Source organism: Triturus cristatus, chromosome 4_1 (assembly GCF_964204655.1).
Source record: "Triturus cristatus chromosome 4_1, aTriCri1.1, whole genome shotgun sequence".
NCBI classification, from domain to species: domain Eukaryota; kingdom Metazoa; phylum Chordata; class Amphibia; order Caudata; family Salamandridae; genus Triturus; species Triturus cristatus.
Genome location: NC_140585.1, coordinates 309,174,654 through 309,195,510, shown reverse-complemented (window position 1 = coordinate 309,195,510; position 20,857 = coordinate 309,174,654). Strand labels below are relative to the sequence as shown.

General features: G+C 44.9%; 1 protein-coding gene and 1 long non-coding RNA gene across 2 annotated transcripts in view; one reads left to right on the top strand and one right to left on the bottom strand.

The window, feature by feature from the left end:
* The window catches only part of LOC146854835 (uncharacterized), a 322,348-nt gene that overhangs the window by 215,772 nt on the left and 85,719 nt on the right, over nt 1–20,857 (top strand). The window lies entirely within an intron of this gene.
* LOC146854836 (keratin, type I cytoskeletal 12-like) overlaps nt 1–20,857 on the bottom strand; it is a 44,016-nt gene that overhangs the window by 20,515 nt on the left and 2,644 nt on the right. Inside the window, exons 2-5 of the mRNA XM_085652208.1 lie at nt 10,405–10,487; nt 8,605–8,761; nt 5,157–5,315; nt 4,372–4,497 (exon numbers count right to left, since the gene is read on the bottom strand). Coding sequence (XP_085508334.1) covers nt 4,372–4,497; nt 5,157–5,315; nt 8,605–8,761; nt 10,405–10,487 — 525 coding nt within the window. The remainder of the gene's footprint in view (nt 1–4,371; nt 4,498–5,156; nt 5,316–8,604; nt 8,762–10,404; nt 10,488–20,857) is intronic.

Below are 20,857 nucleotides of genomic sequence, written 5' to 3'. Positions count from 1 at the left end.
CCCACCGCTGCCACCAATGTTAGAACCGGCGGTCTCTAGTTGGCAGAGGTATACACTTCTGACAAATAGGGAACCACCAACTCTAGTCAGGGCAAGGGGATTACACACTCAGATAACCCCTGCTACCCCCTTGGTAGCTTGGCAGAGCAGACAGGCTTATCTCAGAGGCAGTGTGTTAAGCATTTATGACCACATACAGTAATAAAGTGAATACACTACAAATGGACACAACACAGGAGTTATTATAAAAATAGTATTTTTATATAAGGCTTAGCACAAGACCAAATAACGACAAAAATATACCACAGTCTTAATAAATACTCTTTGGAAGGAAAAATAATAGTTCAAGTAAAGTTTCTTCTCAGGAAATAGTTCTTTAGCAACAAAAGTATGTATTCTTCTTAAAACACAGTTCTTGGCAACAATGTGACCCCCACAGGAGTCACACGACGTCGAGTTTACGATATTCCCAAGGTTCGGCGTCGATCGCGAGGAGCGCTACGTCGAGCCTGGAGTCGCAACAGAACCCCCAAACACAGTACCTTTGGAAATGAAGAAAACGATGATCCACGGCGTCGAGATGTCGGCGTCAAGGTCGGCGTCGGTCGTGCCTCGGATTCGGGTCGATCTGCAGCGGCGTTGAGAGGTGTCGGGCCGGAGCAGCGCTCACGGCGTCGAGAAGGGCGTCGAGTCGATGCGATCAGCAGCGGCGTTGAGACGGGGTCGCTTAGAGCTGGAGCCGATACTCACTACTCAGCGGCGTCGATACCAGCGTCAAGACGGGGTCACTTGGAGCTGGAGCCGATACTCACTACTCCTGGCGTTGCTGCTGGCGTCGATCAGGCCCGGCGGCCGGCGTCGAAGGCTCGGAACACTGGAGCCATTACTCACGATGTCGAGCTGGATTCGGCGGCGTCGGCGGCGTCGAGACTGCAGATTTTCCCCTGTGTACTGGAAATAGCACTTTCCAGCAACCAGCAATTCAGTAGAGGGTGAAGTCCTTTGGCCCTGTGACTTCAACAGGAGGCTGGCACTCTTCCAGCCCTTGGAGATTTTCTAGCAAGCTTTTGAGAGTACACACCAAGTTCCTCTCTCCTTGTTCCTTGGCAAAAATAAAGAAGCAGCTTCAGGTTCCCCCCAGCAAACAGCACACTGGCAGAAGGGGGAGGCAAGTCCTTAGATCAGCAGGCTTCTTGTCCTTGGTAGAGGTTTCCTTGTCAGAAGTGATCTGAGTTCTTGGTTCAGGGGTCCTTCTCTTATGCCCCTTTTCTGCTTTGTTCCCTTTGTCCAAGCAGGGAAATTCCCCCCATCCTGGGTTTGTTGTGGGTGTTGCCAAGCAGAGGCACCTGGCCTATTCACTGAGCAGGGCAGGGTCCTCAGCCGCCCAGCAGGAGGCGGAGCCAGTATTGTCACTGGCAGGAGCAGGGCTATCAGTCGCCCAGCAGGAGGTGGAGCCAGCATTGTGTCAGGCAGGGCAAGCTATCAGGGACTACTATTCCCCCACTCTAAGTGTAGATGCCTCATTCACCCCACACTGACTCATTCAGACCTCTGGAGCCACCCAGCCCCTGACACACACACCAAACCAGCAGAGACCGGTGGATAGTTGAACAAGAAAATATCCACTTTCTAAAAGGGCTATTTTCAAACACAGAATTTAAAAACCATCCATCCTAAAGGGTGTGTTATTAAATTCTGAGTTCAGGGATACTAAACTCGATCTGCTACCATGCTCCCTGAGTCAGTTAGATTATAATGGAGTTAATAATCAGTCTGCCCAGTCTGGCCTATTGGAGGCAGGTAGCCCTTCAATAGTGAAAAACGAAAATGGCTGTAATTCACTATTAGGTCATGCCACACACATCAGGGCATGACCTACCTTTTACCCACAATGCACCCAGCCCTAGGGCCTACCATAGAGGTGTCTGAAATGTGGCAAAGTGAAGGTTTTAGAGACTGGCAAGTAGGTTTCCTTGCCAAGTCGACATGGCAGTCAGGGACTGCACACAGGCTCTGCGATGGCAGGCCTGAGACACATTTTACACGCTGCTTCTGTGGGTGGCTCAACCAGTGCTGCAAGCCCACCAGCAGCAGTTAACTTACAAGCCCTTGGCACACGCAGTGCACTAGACTAGGGTCTGAACAGTAAGTCAACCAAGCCAATTATGGTAACACCAATCAATGTAACAATTTAACATAGGGAGCACTTGCACTGTGGCACTGATCAGCAGTGGCACAGTGCCCAAAGCAATAATTCAGCAAAAACATCGTAAACAGAGGAGGCAAACAGAAAAAAATGGAGGAGAGACTCATGCCAATGATGCCAGGTCTAACAGTTTTAAACACTGTTCATACATAAAGTGAACACATGATACAATATACACCTTACCAAAGAGGAATGGCACAGTTACTTTTAGCCCACAATCAAATTATATCAATTTAGTCTAGAATGCATCTGCCACAGTTGGGACTCATATGGCAGGCTGAGTCAGACAACATTCTTCCTCTCTCAGCCTTCATGTGTGCAAACACGTGTATGTGTGCCATGGGCGATCTCACCAGAGCCAATACCCAGTTGCTACAGCAGCTGGCTTCATTTGAAAGAGATGGCAATGGAGGTTTATAGCTTAAACCCATTGTAATAGAGCACTACATTACTTGTGACTCCATTAGGGGGTTCCACTCCAAATCAAAGGTCCAAATACCAGTAGTTCAAAAGTGAGGGAACTAGGGAAATTTAGGTGTACAACTACCTTTGATACAGCAAGGAAGACCTATGCTCTGATGGTTGGAACAATTCATGTGATCCAAGTGAAACAGATTAAAAGAAAAACTAAGGTGAATAGGAAAATAATGGCAGAGAGAGAAAGAAAAGAAGAAAGGGTTGTGCAGGAAATTTGAAACCACAGATGTTGTGTATCTAGGGTAAGACAAGAGAGTTGTGATAATGTCTCTCAGACTTGAGAAGAAACGGCTTTGGCCCAGGAGGACCAGGAGGACCTTGAAAATCAGTATTTGAGTGCTCTCTGCTGAGGTGCAAGCTGTTGTGTTTGAAATGAGTCAGATCAATTGACTGCCTGCTCGAGTGAGGCCATGCACATTGTTTTGATCTGGGATATCGAACTGATGCTGCTTGGTATTCTCAATGATGGAAGAACTGGATGTAGGAATGAAAAAGTTGTGCTCTGGTTACTCAATAGTAATGTTCATTATTCCAATTATTTCATCCTTGCCCTTATGACTCGCCCATCTCCAGCTACAGGCTATTTTCCAAAAATATAAGCCTTCCTGCCCGCTTTACTTTTCCTCTGCCTTTTTACTATCCACTCCTCACTTCAGGAAAGTGAGATTGTATGGCCACTTGTTTGACTATTTGAAGACTTCAGATTGGAATTCTCTATCCCATTCATCCTCGTTGTACAATTCCTCAATTAGAGTCCAGAAAGCACTTAAAAATCTACTTCTTCAACCTTTAATTTCCTTCCCCATGCTGCTTCTTTGAAGATATTAGCGCCAGGATACCCATGTGGTTAACCGTGTACTGTGTAAGTCTACAATTCAATCAATCAATCCCCCAGACAAGTTGTTTTTTTATGCAGATGTGCTAACACAGTCAGAAGGTTTGGGGCATTTCTTTTAGTAGCATTCTAATTGTTGTAGTAGGGTTAAAGAACAACCATCTTTTTATCCATATTTCTCCTATTTCCTTTTGCTCTGGACATCTGGTATTTCACCCATGAAGTAGCTAAGGCCTGCTTCACAGGTTTCAGAATAAAATGCACTGAAATCTACATTTTTGCTGTACAATAGAAGTGTTTATCCCAGTTGCAACTAAAAAGGTAACAAGCGCTGCACAGCCCATATACAACACTAAAAACTGACTCTCTTACTGACAGAGGACCTGTCCAACGCAAAACAAACAACTTGTGCAACACCATGACCAACATAGTCAAATGGATGAGAGACAACTGCCTCCAACTCTACTCCGACACAACTGAAGTACTGATCTTGAGCAACATAAGTGAAACATCCTTAACTCTTTTTTAGTTAATAGCTAAACAAAATCAGAAAATTGCCTTTTTACAGAACAATTGTCCCCCCCAGACATTTACCTGAAAAGGAATGAATAACTTTCGATTTTCATCAAATTGCAAAATTATGAATTTTGCCCAGTTACGTCAGCAGAATTTTAAAATTCAGAAGTCTCTGCTGGAAAATCTGAATATAGGTTGGAAAAGCCATGAAATTAAATATATTCTAAGAAAAAAAGAATGTATTTGCAATAGTTTTGCGACTGTCCTTTCTGCTAGAATTTAAAAAAGCTCTGAAGCATTCAGGGGCCTGAGATATCTAAAGCCACTTCTCACCTACCATGGCGATGGCCGCCTGCAGCTCTATCTCCAGGGACTGGAGGATGCGCTTGAGTTCACTGACCTCACACTTGCTGGACTGCACCTGCTCTGCCCCAAACTGGAGTTCCTGCTTCAGGCTCTTACACTGGGGAGAAAGAAGAGAAAGATTGGGGAGTGTGTCAAACGATCTCACATGTCATTAATATATTGATGAAAATATATAGAAACTGATTAACAACAACATTTGGGCACCTGAGGTCAACTTAATAGTACTAAGGCTTCATTCACGCACGCCAGTTCACAACTGCAATTTACAAAATAGTCATAAATTGATGTACTCACACTTGATATTACACTAGCCATGGAAACTCGGTGAGGATCCGTAAACCCACAAGCTTGTGGATATTCACAGCTTTTCCAACACACAACCTGACCTTGGATTTAGTCAAAGAGTAGCTCCTCTCAGGAGGGATTGGGACAAACACCTATGCAGAGTGGGAATGGGTTGATTACACCTGCAAAGCTCAAGGGTGTATAGGGTAAGATTTTTTTCAATGGGGGAAAATTAATTTCCTGGGAGAAAATAAAAAACACTCAATCATATGTACATTGACTTTCGTAAGGCATTTATCTGTATACCATTACTAAAGTCTAACTGATTATACCTATTAAACGTAAATTGTCGCAGCTTTCAAGGTGTACTACTTGAGAAGTGCCAAAAGTGCATAAATTCCATCAAATGTAGGTGGAAACCTAAAGGTGTAGATTAGCTCTGTTTTCGTGCATTTGCCAATGTGTTTTTACCGCCTCATTGAACTGGCTTTCAGCTTCCATCCTGTTCTTCTCTGCCATTTTTTCATACTGTGCCCTCATTTCGTTCAGGACTTTCATCAGGTCGATTCCTGGGACCGCGTTCATTTCCACGCTCAGCTGGCCGCCTACTCCCTGGTAGCCCTTCATCTCCTAGACATTGGCATAAAACAGTGAAAAGTAAAAAAAAAAAATCCTCATACAGTACGCATTAAGATTTTGTTATTTAACTTTAACTTGTGTTGTTTTTCATTAAGATTTGGATGACCATCATTTTGATGTTTAGAAACAACACCAATATAACCCAATAAATGGTTATACAAACATAATCAATATAATTGTAAACTGGTACGCATAACCTCAAAATTCTGTTAATTTCTTTTTATTGTTTTTGGTTTATAACGGACTGAGTTGCTGTTTTTGGTAGAGTTTTTAATTTTAGTCCTTTGTAAAGCATCCTTGTATTTTTCTATCAACTAAGTGCTAAAATGTTGTTAATGTGCCTTGTTTGTGTTACTTTTAGTTAGTCTGTTTTTTTTTGTGTGATTGGCACAGTGAAAATATTAATAAACTAAATTAATTGAACGTGACACTAGCCCAAAAAAGAAATAGCAGTCTGTGTGGAAATACCAAAGTTGGAAGGTCAGGAAGAACAGGGCAGTTTATCACCAATGACTGATTGTGTTTCCACCTTTATTCGCCCATTGTTCATTATAGCCTTAGTGCCTGCGTAGCGAGCTTTACCGGCAATTATAGGCCTGCTCCAGAACCGAGCCTAAGGCAAGGGCCTTTAACAAGAGAGCAGGCCTTTAATAGCCGGTAGAGCCTGCTATGGAGGGCTCTAAGGCTATTAGAACATTCCACCCCTTAAGGGCAGAATGTTCTAATTTGTAAAAAGAGCCGGAGGGGGTTGAAATCCCATCTGCTGCTTGAGGCCTTTGTTCACAGCAACGGCTGTTGATGCTCAGGGCTTCTACCAACCATTAGAAGCTCGGATCATGCCATTGTCTTCAATGGAGCGCTCAACATTCCAATGTTCTAATATACCCTTTTTTCTGTTGCTGTCGTCTGTTTCACTATGCCTTAAGTGAATTGGGAACCGACCCATGATTTAATAGCCCTTAGTACTGTTGTGCAAATGGCAGAATTTAATCACTTCTAAATGACCAAGAGGGCCCGACAGATGAGTGTTTTTTTTTTTTTATGGACAGAAATTTGGATACCTCCCTCGTGGAATCAGCTCCCCTTCCAGGAGCAAAAATAGACTTAGGACCTCAGTATGTGTGGCCAGTGTTTGTGATGATAAATTTGACTGGGTGCGTCAAATAGTACCCAACTACGAGATTGTCCCTGATAATGGGGATAACATGAGGATTTTGGTGCTTACTACACTAAAATCCACATGTTCCAAGAATTACGGGCGTTTACCCCCCAATATACTTTTCTGGTTTGACCTGTCGAAATTAATCCGGTAAAAACTACAGAAGTGCTGTGTGAGCCGCCAAACTCAAATTCTGTTATGTGTGGAAACAGCAGTTATCACATACACAGGAATTATCTGGTCCCAACCACCTCATAAGGATGCGACTGAACACTGTTCGGTCGCATTCCTGCATTTCCCTATGGGAGCATGCATTACGGCTGTAAACCGGCCGTAATACATGCTCCCAAAGGGAAATGGGAGGTGTTGTTTATCCCTGCACCCCGAAGCAGGCCTCTTGAGGTGACTGCCACGAGGTGCATGGATCAACAGGGGGGGCATCATAGGTGCCCCCTCAGCTCCCAACTGGAGGCTGCGCACCCAAGGGGGCCCTCTTGTGGGCCCCCAAACACGCTTTCAGACATGGTTTCCATGTTGGACAGACAGGCTTGGAAACCATGTCGGACACCGTGCATTGTAATCCCAAGGGCAGAAAGGCCCACCCTTTGGGATCACAGGCCAGCTCCGACTGGCCTACAGACTCCATGAGCCCGTCGTAAGCCAGCCGGAATGCATCATAATGCGGTGGTTGGAAAGTAAACCGAGTGGTCCAATACAATGTGGCCAGGAAGACTCAGACCATTGGTCTCCAAGGTATCTAACATCAGTTCACACAGCCTCCTTCAGAACACCAGGGTGCACTGGTCACTGTATTGGTTAGTGATTATATTGATACATTTCTTGATTTTGATAATTATAGGTCACTCACACTCCACCAATTGTCTTTGTGCTAGGATATGAACATTGAAATTGGTCCTGGCCTTGACAATGACATAAATTAATAACCAGACAGGACACACTTAACCCAGGGCTTCATTTACAAAAAATTGGGGAAGGCCAGTGCTGCAAATCTTTTTGCTGCCCTGCCCTACGCCAATTTGAAAGGGCGGAGTGCACCGTATTATCAGATACCGTACATTCCTGTCCTTTGCAGGGTGGCTTTGCATCACCTCATAGATATGATTGAGAGGCCGGCGCCAAAGGAGCGGAAAAAAAACGGATGCTCCAGTGGCACAGGCCGCTTGTAAATAAGCCCTCTAGTTTGGTGGTTACAAACAGTTTTAAGGACACTTTCTAAAGACTAAGGGCCTACTTTATACTTTGGCATATAGAGTGTGTATCCTTGCAATGGCAGAGTAGTTTACGCCTGCCATGGTGAGGGTACCCTGCCCGTCAAAGTTACTGATGTCCGCCAGCCTAGTGAACATCTCTTACATTTCTAGGAACCACCGCCATGGTAGTTCCGACAGGCAACTCTACCAACATGACAAAGCTGTCTGTCAAACTTATGAGATTTTTTTATTTTCAAAAACAAAATCATAAGGTGGAATTTAGTTTTTGAAACTAAAAAGCACAATAACCTCCTCACCATGGGAGTTTTCTCCCATGGCACGAGGGTCATGTTGCAGTTTTCTCTGCCCCTCACATCTAGGTTTTACCTCCAGGTTTTACCTGGCGGTGAGGAGCAGTTAAAACTGGCCATATTTTCACCAGCTATAAATAAGGCAAAAACCCACATGTCCAAACATACAACAGCCCTTACTCCGTTGCACCTTTGGATGTGTAGGAAGGCAGAAGAGATGGATTAGACTCCACCATCTACATACTGAAGTTCCGCCCAACTCTTAATGAGGCAGTCACAATTTCACTTTTGCAGGGAGGGTACTCCGACGCTGTTTCGATGGAGTACGCTCTCCAACAAAGTTTGAATCAGGCCCTTTAGGGGTTGGGTCTTTAAGTTACCAGTGCAATAGAGCAAATGAAGATTTATATGATTTATGTATCTGTATATAGTGGGACTTTAGAAAGACTAGCAAATCTGGAAATAGAGTCAGCCCTGCATAAAGCTACACTAATGGCTCTGGCATAGCCTCACTCCGAGTGGCACGGGGTTGCCCATTCCTGAATTTTCAACTTCGTGTAACCACTTGGGAAGCCTCAAAGATGAGCAGTGAAGCCTACCTCCTCATGGTTCTTCTTGAGGAAGGCCAGCTCCTCAGCAAGGCTCTCCAGCTGCATCTCCAGATCTGATTTGGAAATGGTGAGCTCGTCCATGACTTTGCGAAGACCATTCATATCAGCCTCCACGTTCTGCCGCAGGTACAGTTCATTTTCTCCCCTGAGCATGAGTACAGATAAGCAGGTGTCATTTTATCCAGGAGAGCACAAGGGTGAGATGAGACATAAGGATACATGGCATGACTTAGAGTTTGCCGGATGGAGTGTACTTCCTTAGGATGGTGGCGGACATTACCTTTGCAATCCTGAGGGACCTCCACCCTCCAAATGCAGAGTTGTTCACCAGCTCAGCAGAAAAACTCTGTACACTGACATGGACCGCCGTCACAGAGGCACTTGTTAATGTATGAAAAGTTTGACGGACAGTACTGTCAGCCATGATGGCATGCAGTCAAGCATTTCAAAAGTTTTTCGTTTTTCCAAAACACACACCCAAATTGGGATATTTTTTTTAAGTAAAAGAATCAAAAATATATACATAAAAAACTAAGCCCCCCTACACCCTGGGCGTGTTTTATTGTCTTTTTCTTGTTCCTTAACAGCAGGTTTTCCTGCGTTGAACAAGAGAAAAAATACAAGTCTTTACACCATCCACCCTAAATATGGCAGATGGTACAAAATTGTTCCTCCGACTTCCTCTACTCTCTTGGGTCATCGGAGAAAGTATCCTGAAGTATTCCATTGACCGAGCTAATGTTGGCTCTGTCGACAGAACACTATAGGTCTGTCCAGAAGCACCTTTTGATAATTTAGGGAGGAGGGAAGATTAGGTCAATAAGGTGGTCGCCTGCTGGGTGATGTCCTTCACCTCCTGAACAAAACCTACATTTGTTAAAAACTGTGAAGGTTCAGTAGCGTAGCCCCTATTAAGGGGTTCAAAACATAAATAAAAGTTGCTGCAAAGCCACTGTGTGAAGAAACTAGAGCCCAGGTGACGTAGTAGCTTGACAACAGTATCCAAGAAAGCACTGCTTGCTGCAGGGGCCAATAGGCATCAAGAAGAATCAATCCCATGCAGATTTTTCAAGTAAGATCTGAATTTTATTCTGAAGTTTAGGGATTGTTAGCAACTCCTTGTATGTTGGAATGTACACTGTCAATAAAATGGTTTGCTGTGCTTCCATACAGGACAAAGCACCTTATTAAAAGTATTGCCGAATTGACTCTGTATTTCAGCGGGGAGGAAATGTCCGTCAAATTCAAATCAGGCCCAACATTATTAATTGCTGGTGAACAAAATTCTGATTTTGTTTAATGCGTATTATTTTCCTTCTTAAGAAACCTATTTACTTTTATAGCAGGCGAATCCAATTTGTATCAGTGTGTTAAAATGTCAGAATAGCTAAATAACAAAGCCACAGAACGTTTAGCATAATTTGAATAATTTACAAAACATGCCGCATAATTCTTCTTTCCTTGCCATGTAAATTGTTCAATGCTGCTGTGCTATTGGTTTGTCCATGATCACAACTGTGCCTCTCCACAGTTCTTTCAGCTGTTTGAGAATGGTTTATTCAAAATGTGTCAAATAACATTTAAAAAAGATGTTATTATTATGCGATAGCTCAGAATCTTCATTGTTGAGGGCAAAAGACCCTACAGGAATACAGACATTTCATTTGATCCAAAAGATAGTTTAATTAGCCACCCTTTCAATTCAAATGACTGTCATGTGGGTAGAACCGAGAAGAAAGGACTCCTCCCAGCCCCCCTCCATGCTCAGAGTGGCTGCCCCACACTCACTTCAGTTTGAAGTCATCCGCTGCAAGCCTGGCGTTGTCAATCTGCAAGACGACCCTGGCGTTGTCAACTGCAGCACCAATGATCTGTAAGACAGGAGGATAATAAGTGCATGACTATGCATCCTGGTAGGCAACAAACACTGAGCATCTTTCACACTGAATATCAAACAATACCATCCCATCTCACTAGATCCATAGAACTGTCCTGGGTGTCACCCATGTGTGTGTCATGTCTGTCCCCATGGGTTTACTCTAAGAATATTCTTGGTACAAGGATGGTTGAGAGGTCATTCCACCACTCTGTCCCCCACTTGTATCCACATCTAAAGTGATACTAACATATGGTCGAAAAACTGCCCTTCTTTCACTATATGGCATGATGGTATCATCACATCCACTACATCGACTTAACACTACATTCTGTGCTACATACAGAAATATGTAAGTACTGTACTTACCTCCCAATACAGGTGGAGTTCAGCAAGTATATACTTACCTTACATTGTGAAGGTAGGTTAATATAAGGATTGTGATAATATTGTAAAAATCTACAGATCATGACTAAAGAATTGGGCATCCTAACAGCAAATGTTACAGTTTGTGCACGTGAGTGACACTTGAGCGCACAAAATGCTTTCCACACTATCTGGATTTAGTGATTTTAGAGCCTTGGAAATATATAAAAGTGTGTACTGTTTGCCAGAGCCACCTTCCCTTTTCTTCGTCTTCAGGCCTTGGTAGTCCTTTCAAAGAACAGTTGTGTTAAGGGTCACCTTTCACTTTATCTCTTCTCTCCTACAGTTTTCCTAAACTGATTTCCATATACTTCTGAAAGTGAATTCCAGAGTTGCAACACAAAACAACTTTACAATTATACTTATAACTCGTGTTCTCACAAACAGACCTCTCTGGAGAAGCCCTCGACACCTTGATGTGCACATTGTGGCAGCAAACCACATGTAATAGGGTTAGTATTATCACTAATAATTCATAAAGCATTTGATTACCTATAAATGCTCCGTTAAGATGAGACTGAAAACATGTAAAACAACATATTGCAAGATGCTGGTCATCCAGTAGCCAGGCCAGAAGGATCTGGGGCTTATGATGCACTGGTAACTCAACAGTACACTGACTGCTCCACACCAGTATAGATCTTAAAGCCATTCATATGAATCAGCTTAAACAAACCTCACCTTTAAGCGAGCAGCACCAAAGCGTAGCTGTTTACCTGGCTAGCAATGCAGTCTAGAAAACAGTCTGCACAGGCTGGCAATTGCATGCAAAGAAATATAAACAAAATACACTACAGAGGCCCCTGTCTGGTTCCAGCTCATGTTACTGTCACACTTCAGCGCCAGGATACTCCATGGAGTCACAGTGCGCTTTACAAGTACACCTACATTTACATTTACATTTACATTAACCAAATGAACTCATTGAGAAGCCAGCCATTATACAATTATCTGCTAACCGTTGACAACGCTGACAAGCTACCCCACACTCCTTTATGTTTGAATTCGTCAGAATCATTCGAAAAAAGCCACTTAGGAAAGCACTACAGTTCCCTACATTATTGTAGAAGACGCCACACAAAACCTCTTAAAATAAGCCAACATTCGGCACTTCATCAGTCCTGCCGAAATAGAGGCCCCTAATTTACAGACCCCAAATACCTCAATATGAAAGACTTTAGATCTATAATGCTAAACTAAAAGTGCTACAAAATGTTTTATATTAGTGCTAAGTAATGACACTACTTGACAGGAAAACCTTTCAGACATGTATTATAAATGGATTTTTTTGTTTTCCTTCCACGCTTGTTAAAGAACACAGCGCTGCAAGGCAGTCACAAATAATCCAGTCCAATTACAGAAAATCAGGGCATCTTATTTCCTCTTTCTAAAAAGTTAATTATTTGCCAAATGCCAACTGATTAATCTATTTCCTTTTTAGGTCTCGGCTAGGCAGCGCATGCGCTGTCGCATTAAGAGATGCTGTATACAGTATAGCGGGGGAAGCACTGTCCACTTTCCAGCCTTATTTTTAATTGGCTTAAATCATAATTTCTGCATTCTGATTGGTACTTGGCTTGTTAATCCCGCCTCCTGACGTCCATGTCCTCATTTTTATCCTTACAAGGCTATCGGCCCCTTTACTAGAAAAACAGTTTTGATCCCCTAACTCTCTGCGTTCCCTCCCACAGTCTGTAATTTTTTTTTACCACAACCACCCCCCACCCCCTCCCATTGGTGCCTTCTTTAATGCCCGCAATTCTGTTTAAAATGCAATAGGGCTCACGTAAATACGAGTCCTATTGCATTTTCAGTGCTTGTTTGTTTCATGATTGGTGGCTGAATTTGCACTCTTTGTCTCGCATGCATGCGATGCCTTACATCGTACACATGCATGACAAAACAGTGGGGTTTTTACAAATCACTGTGGGAGGCAGAGACAGCACAAGCAGCAAAGGGCCGGACGGCCTGGCCATTCACCGGTCGCCGCTCCTTGTTTTTCTGCTTCTGATCTGCTGCTACTGGAGACCCGGCGATTGCAGGGCCTCTGAAGACAAAGCGGCCCCTCTCTCCCAGCTCCGGTCTTAGGTGTCCGGCGTAGGGGAGCTATTGACGGAGTTCCGGCGACAGGGTCAGCTCAAATATGAAGCCTCACAGGGAGCCATTAAATAATCACAGAAACAGTCAGTCGGTAATATGCAAATGTTTTGGGCAGAAGTTGTTTCTCTTTCCGGTGGAGGATCTCAGGTGAGCTGCGAGGATGAAGGTGAGCATCAGACCCTGGCAGCCAAGACGCACACGGAATCATGAAATGTGGTGGCCAGAGGGTTATGTTGGTCTTGAGGGTGATATCCGAGGACCTGTGGGGACTTACAGTGCAGTCCAAGGCACAGGCTGCAGACCGATCCCATGGCGGGAGCAGACGGTTTAACAGGAGGCCTCAGCATGGGACAGGAGAGCTAGGGGGTTGCAGATCATGCGCTTAATGCAGCAAGGTTCATTGGTGTCCTGCAATGTGCACACTTACCTGTAGGCAAGGCTTGTCGTAGACCCGATTTGCCACGGTGACAGCAGCGTGTCATCCTGCGTTTTAAGTAGACGCCTGGCTTTTAGAACAGGTTCTTGTCCAGCGTGTGACTTGGTAATGTAGTATTTACAAAGCTGCTTTGTTGGATCGGTGACGAATGGCAACATTGGGGCGAGTACCATATTATAGCATATAATGGAATAGTGACAGCATCTTCGTTTTCCCTTGAGCTGTAAATTCAATGTTCCCTTCTTTGGTGTTCTGTCAAAGTATTCATCTATTACACGTCACACATTTTGTTGCCTCCTTATTCAACTCCTTTGGTTTTGTATTTTACAAGTCTGCATTGTAATACGCTTAACTTGCTATTGTTAGCTAATATTTTTGCAACCTCTCGCATAAATCACGTTGGCTACAAGTTAATTGCTGTTGCTTTTAAAATACACACCGTGCCCCTCAGATCCCCCCCAATTTGACCACTGTCCTGGAGAGGGGATACTGGTGTGGTTGTATTTTCCCAGAGAACATCAGTATGCGGGCAGCATGCGTACACCTGCCCAGTGGATCCCGATCCTCCCGTGTTCGCGCTAAACTCTGGCTAGTCACGTCTTTAATACGTTTTAACTTTAAGTTTAAAGTTCGGTGTTCAGTTTTTGGAGTACCCCGGTAGGACCTTGAGAGCCATAGGTCTGCATTGTGCTGGTGTCCGTGGTCGTGTCCTAGTGTAAAGGGTCCCTTGCTCTGGCTGTACGTTTGCACCTATGGAATGTGCACTCCATAGGTAGGTGTAAGCGCACTTAATGTGACAGACATTGTCATGGCGTGAGCGCGTGTAATCTTCGGGCTCTAAGAGTATGTGCGTGCGTGCATGCATACATACATACGGCTCATGTGTTGTTTTGAGGCACATACTGTATCTGCATACACCTGCGTGAAGTGTTAATGTGTATGTCATGTGCTATTTTTGAGAACAAGCATGTGTAGACAAGCGTGTTGGGTGCATGTGGTCTTGAAGGCATGCTTTTTGTGTGCATATGTTCTTGTTGCTTATTGAACTTATGTTGTTGCGTGGGTATGTGTCAACAGGTTTTGTGTATGTGTAAATGTACGCATTTTCGAAATGAGCATGCCAATGTGTTTTATAAAAAATTGAATTTTTTAGACGAGTGTATTATATAATCTCCTGTAACAATATTCATTGCACGTTTGTGTCGATTTAATGTTTTGTTAAGATGCACGTGTGTGTTTGTGAGTACTGTGCATGCATTGTTTATTCTGTGTATTTCTAAATATGTTTTATTCAGGGATTATGTTTGTGTGCACATTTTGTAATTGTGTGGATTGTATCAGTGTGCTTGTAGATATGTTTGCTAAGCCATGTGATCTGTGTGGGTACATACACTTGAATACAGGAATACTGGGGAGTATGTGAACATGTGTATATTGCATGGGTGTTAATTGTGGGTATATATTTCTAGACCTGTTTATTGTGCGGATGTCTATGTGCATGTGCGGCATACATACGTGGTAATTATATGTAGGTGCTTGTGTTATAAGTAGTTATGTGTGAAGACTTATTACCAGCTTCCTCGAGGAGAACAGCATTCTGGACCCGTCCCAGTCCGGGTTCCGCAGCAACCACAGCACCGAAACTGCCCTCATCGCCGCCACGATGACATCAGGACCCTGCTAGACAATGGAGAAACTGCGGCCCTCATCCTCCTGGACCTGTCAGCCGCCTTCGACACGGTCTGCCACCGCACACTACGGACACGCCTCTACGACGCCGGAATCCAGGAGAAGGCCCTAGAGTGGACATCCTCCTTCTTCTCCGGCAGAACACAGAGCGTTCGCCTCCCCCGCTTCCGCTCCGAAGCCACCGGGATCATCTGCGGCGTACCCCAAGGCTCATCCCTCAGCCCAACGCTGTTCAACGTCTACATGGCACCCCTTGCCCACGTCGCACGACGGCACGACCTCAACATCATCTCCTACGCCGACGACACCCAGCTGATCCTCTCCCTCACCAAGGACCCCCACACTGCCAAAATCAACCTCCACGAAGGAATGAAGGCCGTCGCCGACTGGATGAGGAACAGCCGACTGAAGCTGAACTCGGACAAGACGGAGGTCCTCATCCTCGGATCCACCCCCTCGGCCTGGGATGATTCCTGGTGGCCGACTGCACTAGGAACACCCCAAACACCCACCGACCACACACACAACCCAGGGTTCATCCTCGACTCTACCCTCTCCATGACAAAGCAGGTCAACGCCGTCTCCTCCTCCTGATACAACACCCTCTGCATTCTCTGCAGGTTCTTCAAGTGGATCCCCACTGAAACAAGAAGGACGGTCACTCAGCAGCAGACTGGACTACGGGAACGCCCTCTACGCAGGAGCCTCGGCCAAACTCCAGAGACGGCTCCAACGCATCCAGAACGCCTCCACACGCCTGATCCTCTACATCCGTCGCCGCAGCCACATCACACCCCACCTGAGAGACCTGCACTGGCTCCCTGTCAACAAGAGGATAACCTTCAAACTCCTCACCCACGCACACAAGGCGCACCACAACACCGGACCAGCATACCTCAACAGCCGACTCAGCCTCTACACCCCCACCCACCAGCTCTGCTCCACAGACCACACCCTCGCCACCGTCCCCCGCATCCGAAGAGTGACCGGTGGCGGCAGATCATTCTCCCACCTCGCCGCCAAGACATGGAACACCCTCCCCATCCGCCTACGTCAGACCGAAGACCTTCTGACCTTCAGAAGACTTCTCAAGACCTGGCTCTTCGAACAGTAGCAGCTTCCCCCCCCCCCCCCCAGCGCCTTAAGACCCTCACGGGTATGTAGTGCGCTTTACAAATGCTTTGATTGATTGATTGATGTATTGTTTGAATGTGTTTCTGCAAGTATATGCAGGGTACAGGTGTTATTTGTAACCAACATTTGAATAAATGTATGTAAACCTGTGTGTTGTGTAAGTAAACCTATACGTGCTATGCATGTATTCCACAAATGTAGTTTGTGAGCAAATATATGCCCAGACTTATGCATTTTGTGAATGTTTGTGTGCATGCATGTAGTGTACATGTGCTTTTTTGTGAGTACATATACGTTTAGACTCGTGTTCTGTGAATGTGCATGTCTGTAGACTGCAAGTCTTTATTTGTGATTACATATATATGAAAACCCGGGCATTGTGTGAATGTCCAAGCAGATGTGTGTGTACTTAAGGCCATAGTTTAATTAAAAGAAGTAGGGACCAAAGCAAATCTATACACAAACTACACTTTAGATTCAGAGTTATAACAACCAAGATTTTGACAGTTGACTCAACCCCAGTGTAGAGCAGTAATTTTTGCCATTTTGCTAGATATGCCGTCCACTAAGGTAGATTGAAGGTAAATGGAGCCGCATTCCTATTGGGAATAGATGGCGTAACTTGTGTGAAACTCTTTTAGGCCCCGATTATCTACTCCTTTATCTTCCTGGATTTATTGAAACTTAAAAAAATATTTCTGGCCTGAAAAAGAAAAAAAAACTTGCAACAAAACGATTTGTTACTGCAGTCAAAGAATGTTTCAGGGACCGCTTGAATCTTATGGGTTATTCTTATGAACTATATGCTGCTTCTATTAAAAGTGATGAAATAAGATAATGTGTTATTGACAAGCATAGTTGATGTTTTGATCTATGAATTATGGACTTTACGTTTTGTTTTATTGATTTGGTTTGTAAAATGCTTTTGACATTTTACCACTTAGTCGTTCTAGGTCTTCCAGACTCAAGCGGGCTTCTCGTGTGAAATCCGCTGTCGATGTGAGCTTGTAAACTCCAGAGATTGTTTTAGGTATCAGGCCTCGAAAACCCTAAAACTGTTAACAGGCCTGCAGGTCTAGTGACTTAAATAATCTACTTGACCTAATTGTAATTAGGGCTCCCGGTTTTATGGTATTTATTTTTTTGCCATTTCCGTCTGTATTTATCCATATTTATTTTTTGGGCTTTTTTTCTGTATTTATCCATATTTATTTTTGCCACAAGCAAAAGGCGACGCTACAGCTAGTATTTTTCCACATTTATTTACATTGACAAGGCACACCTGCGCCCGGTTGTTATTGGGCAATAAATATATCTGTGCCCGCCACATGGTGCAGTGATATGTTGTGGGGCATCATAGATGCCCCCCAGGACCCATGTCTGAGGGCCAGGGGTAAAGGGGCCTGCTACGGGCCCCCAATGTCCCTTTCGCCAGCATTTCCATGGCAGGTGAACCGCCATTGATAAACTGGCGGGTAAGGGACATCGTAATCCCTGCTGCGGTGCATGGTAGGCACCACCAGCATTGTAGGAACCACGAGCCCCTCCACCACACCGGCGGGCTCAAGAAGCCCGTCGGGTGCGTGGTGGTTGGTCTTTCCGACCGCCAGGTAACCACCCGCCATTGTAATATGGCGGGCTGTGATGCAGTCACCAATGGCGGTGGGACCGCCACAGACGGGGTGACGTGGCGGTCCCACTGCCATTATAATCACCCCCTAAGTTAGGTGTGCATGCAAAGCCTACATTGCCAACCCCTGGCAAGTTGCACTGCTAGTGCTGGAAAAGGGCCAATGGAGGTACCAATGGGTGAGGTGGACTGGCCTCAAGGGTCTTGTGACCTCAGTGACAGATTCACTGTCGATCTAGGATGTGCTTCTTCATATGCCTGCCCGTAAGACTGGAAGTGAACTGCAGTATGGATTGTGGTGGACAGGTCCACCTGCGGGTGCTAAGACACCTGGGCTTCTAAGGTCTATCGGGCCTTCTAAGGTGTAGCATCGGAATAAGCTCTGTCAGGAGTGTGGTATGGTGAACTGGTCATGAAGGTCTGAACATGGTTCTCCAGTTCCAAATTCAGCAGCTCTGGCCAGAGTGGCACATCCTCTCCCACACTGAACACCATACTGCCCCACTGAGAGAAACTCGCACTGCCTTCAGCTACAACTCGATTGTGCTGCGACTAAATTCAAATTATTCACTAGACAACAGTAAAATGCTGCCTGAAAAAAAAATGAATAACACCCTGGAAAAAGCAAACACTCATAGGGAATGCAAGAATAAGCAAAGCATGTGAACTGTAATCAGAAAAAAACATGGTTACCTTAACAGTTTTAAACTCATTATTCAGAAATCAGTGAGTGATTTTGCCTGAAAAGTTCAAGACATGGCTACAGGACCAGGAAGGGACCTCTTTCAATGTCCATTGCTTATATCCTTTCAAAATGTATGCAGTTTGGTTTAAAAAAGACCACATCCCCAACACAGAGCCGCATTTTATAAGCTAAAATAATTACAAAGTTGAAAACGATCATATTAAACGTTTCCACTCTACCCATCAACCAGGTATTGCAGTCCCTTTAGGAATGGCGCACTTACCCACCCTGGGAAAACAATGTTGTTCAAAAAAAGAAGATAAAAAGAAAGTAGCGCTTTCACTGGCAAACTCTGTAAAGTGGCGCTATTGTGTGTGGGTGTAAATAACAGTCTGGCCTGTCTGCTGTCCACTCTGTATTGCTTTATTTAGGTATTTAACTATTTTTTCTCTCCATTCCGAGGTTTTTCTTTTCAATAGAAAACAGTCAGAAAATGAGGACATTTACAGCCAAAGTGTTCAGCCTTTTTTGGATCAATTTCACAGGGGAACAAATAAAGAAAAGGAGAGGCAAGAGAGAGTACCTTAAGAGCTGCCTCTTGAAATCAGCAGGTAAGCAGGAGCGAGACAGAGACAGAAAGAGATGGAGGAATAAAGAGAGGAGGGCAGCCGCCAGAGGCAGATCAGGAGTAGTGGACACGGTCCTTGCCATGAAGGAAAAGAGACATCGTTTATTTTTTCTCCGTTCTCTGCCCTTCCCAGAACGGCTGAGCCTTCCTGCAGCATAACAAAAGGCAGAGGGCGGGTGGCCTCTGACTCCAGGCAGGTCAAGTGCAGGGCCATTAGGTAGCGCTTTCGCGTGCTAATGGCCCTGCGATAACGGAAGGGAGAGAGGAAATTCCTTTGTCCCCTCGTCCCCCCCACCCTTGTCCCCCGGGTCTCCCTCCCTCACCAAAATCTGTGGGGGATTTTTCCCCCGTGTCCCCCACACTTCCTACGCCCATGCATCAAGTCATGAGATTTTAATGTGAATCCTACAAAACTTTAGTGTTTGAACCCGTCCATTCCTACCGCTTTTGAACCAGTCCATTCCTGCCGTCGCGAGGAATTGCTGTGGAAAGTTGTCTTCATGAAATAGATGAACTGTTTCTGCCAGGACATCTTTCAAATTCTTACCTGCTGTAATCTCATGTTATGATAACAATAAAACTTTCAACGTGTTACGAACCCCTTTCCACTGAGGCGGACTCCTGGCCCACCCTGGGTGACCGAAGAGACCCCGCTGGAGGAGAGGCCTTAACAGATGGCATTATTCGGCTCCCTTTCCAACCACCGCCGACAGCAGGAAGGCAACCGCACGGCTTGAAAGGTCACGCATACCTTGTGAGTCTATGACAGAAAGATGCTGTAAATGGTAAACCTGTAAGCATAGGTTTGCAGCCTGTGCTCCTGTACTGCAGCCTTCCATCTTCCGAGCGAGAGGGTAAGAAGAGGAAAGAAATGATAATGCGTTTCACAAGAACACACACAATTCACAGGCCGGGGGAGGTTAAATCTAATAAAATTGGGTTTGTGCCACAGTATATTGTGGATTTAAGGATTACATGCTCGCGAGTAAACAGCAGGAAGCAAGCCTGCATCTGACTCAAAAGACTTTGAAAAAACAACTTTTAATACTACAGACCCACCACTAGAGATAGAGAGCAGAAGTGTGCTTAGGATTGGATCTTCTGCATCCGCAAGAGTTGTGCACTGGCCTGGCAGGTTGCTGGCAGAACGTACCTCCCCCCCCCCCCCCCCCCCCCACCCCATGTTTGTGTCCCGGGCTGAAACAGCTTACACACAGCCGCCCCCGAGCACTTCACAGGTCTTTAAAAGACCATTCGCTTGTTAATGGGGCTTTGTTGGTTGTTCACCCCTTCTAGAGCCCCTGCATCGCCACTCGGACTATTGCTGGAAGAATTAGCACGTTACACAATACTGCCCTGTCAGCTGAAACCCAGATGCATCGGGTTTTTGCTTGCAGGAATTTACTCGTATTTTACCGTTTATAAATATAAATACAGACAAAGGAAATATCGATTTCCGTCTGTATTTATATGTATAAATCCGTAAATACGGAAAACCGGGAGCCCTAATTGTAATGCTCTTGACCCATAAACTGGTTTCAAATGACGTGGTCCTGGGCAAGTATTTTAATTCACCGAGCCACCATTTTCTTCATTATCATATGAGTGCACCTCCATATATGTGTGGGGGTTGAGAG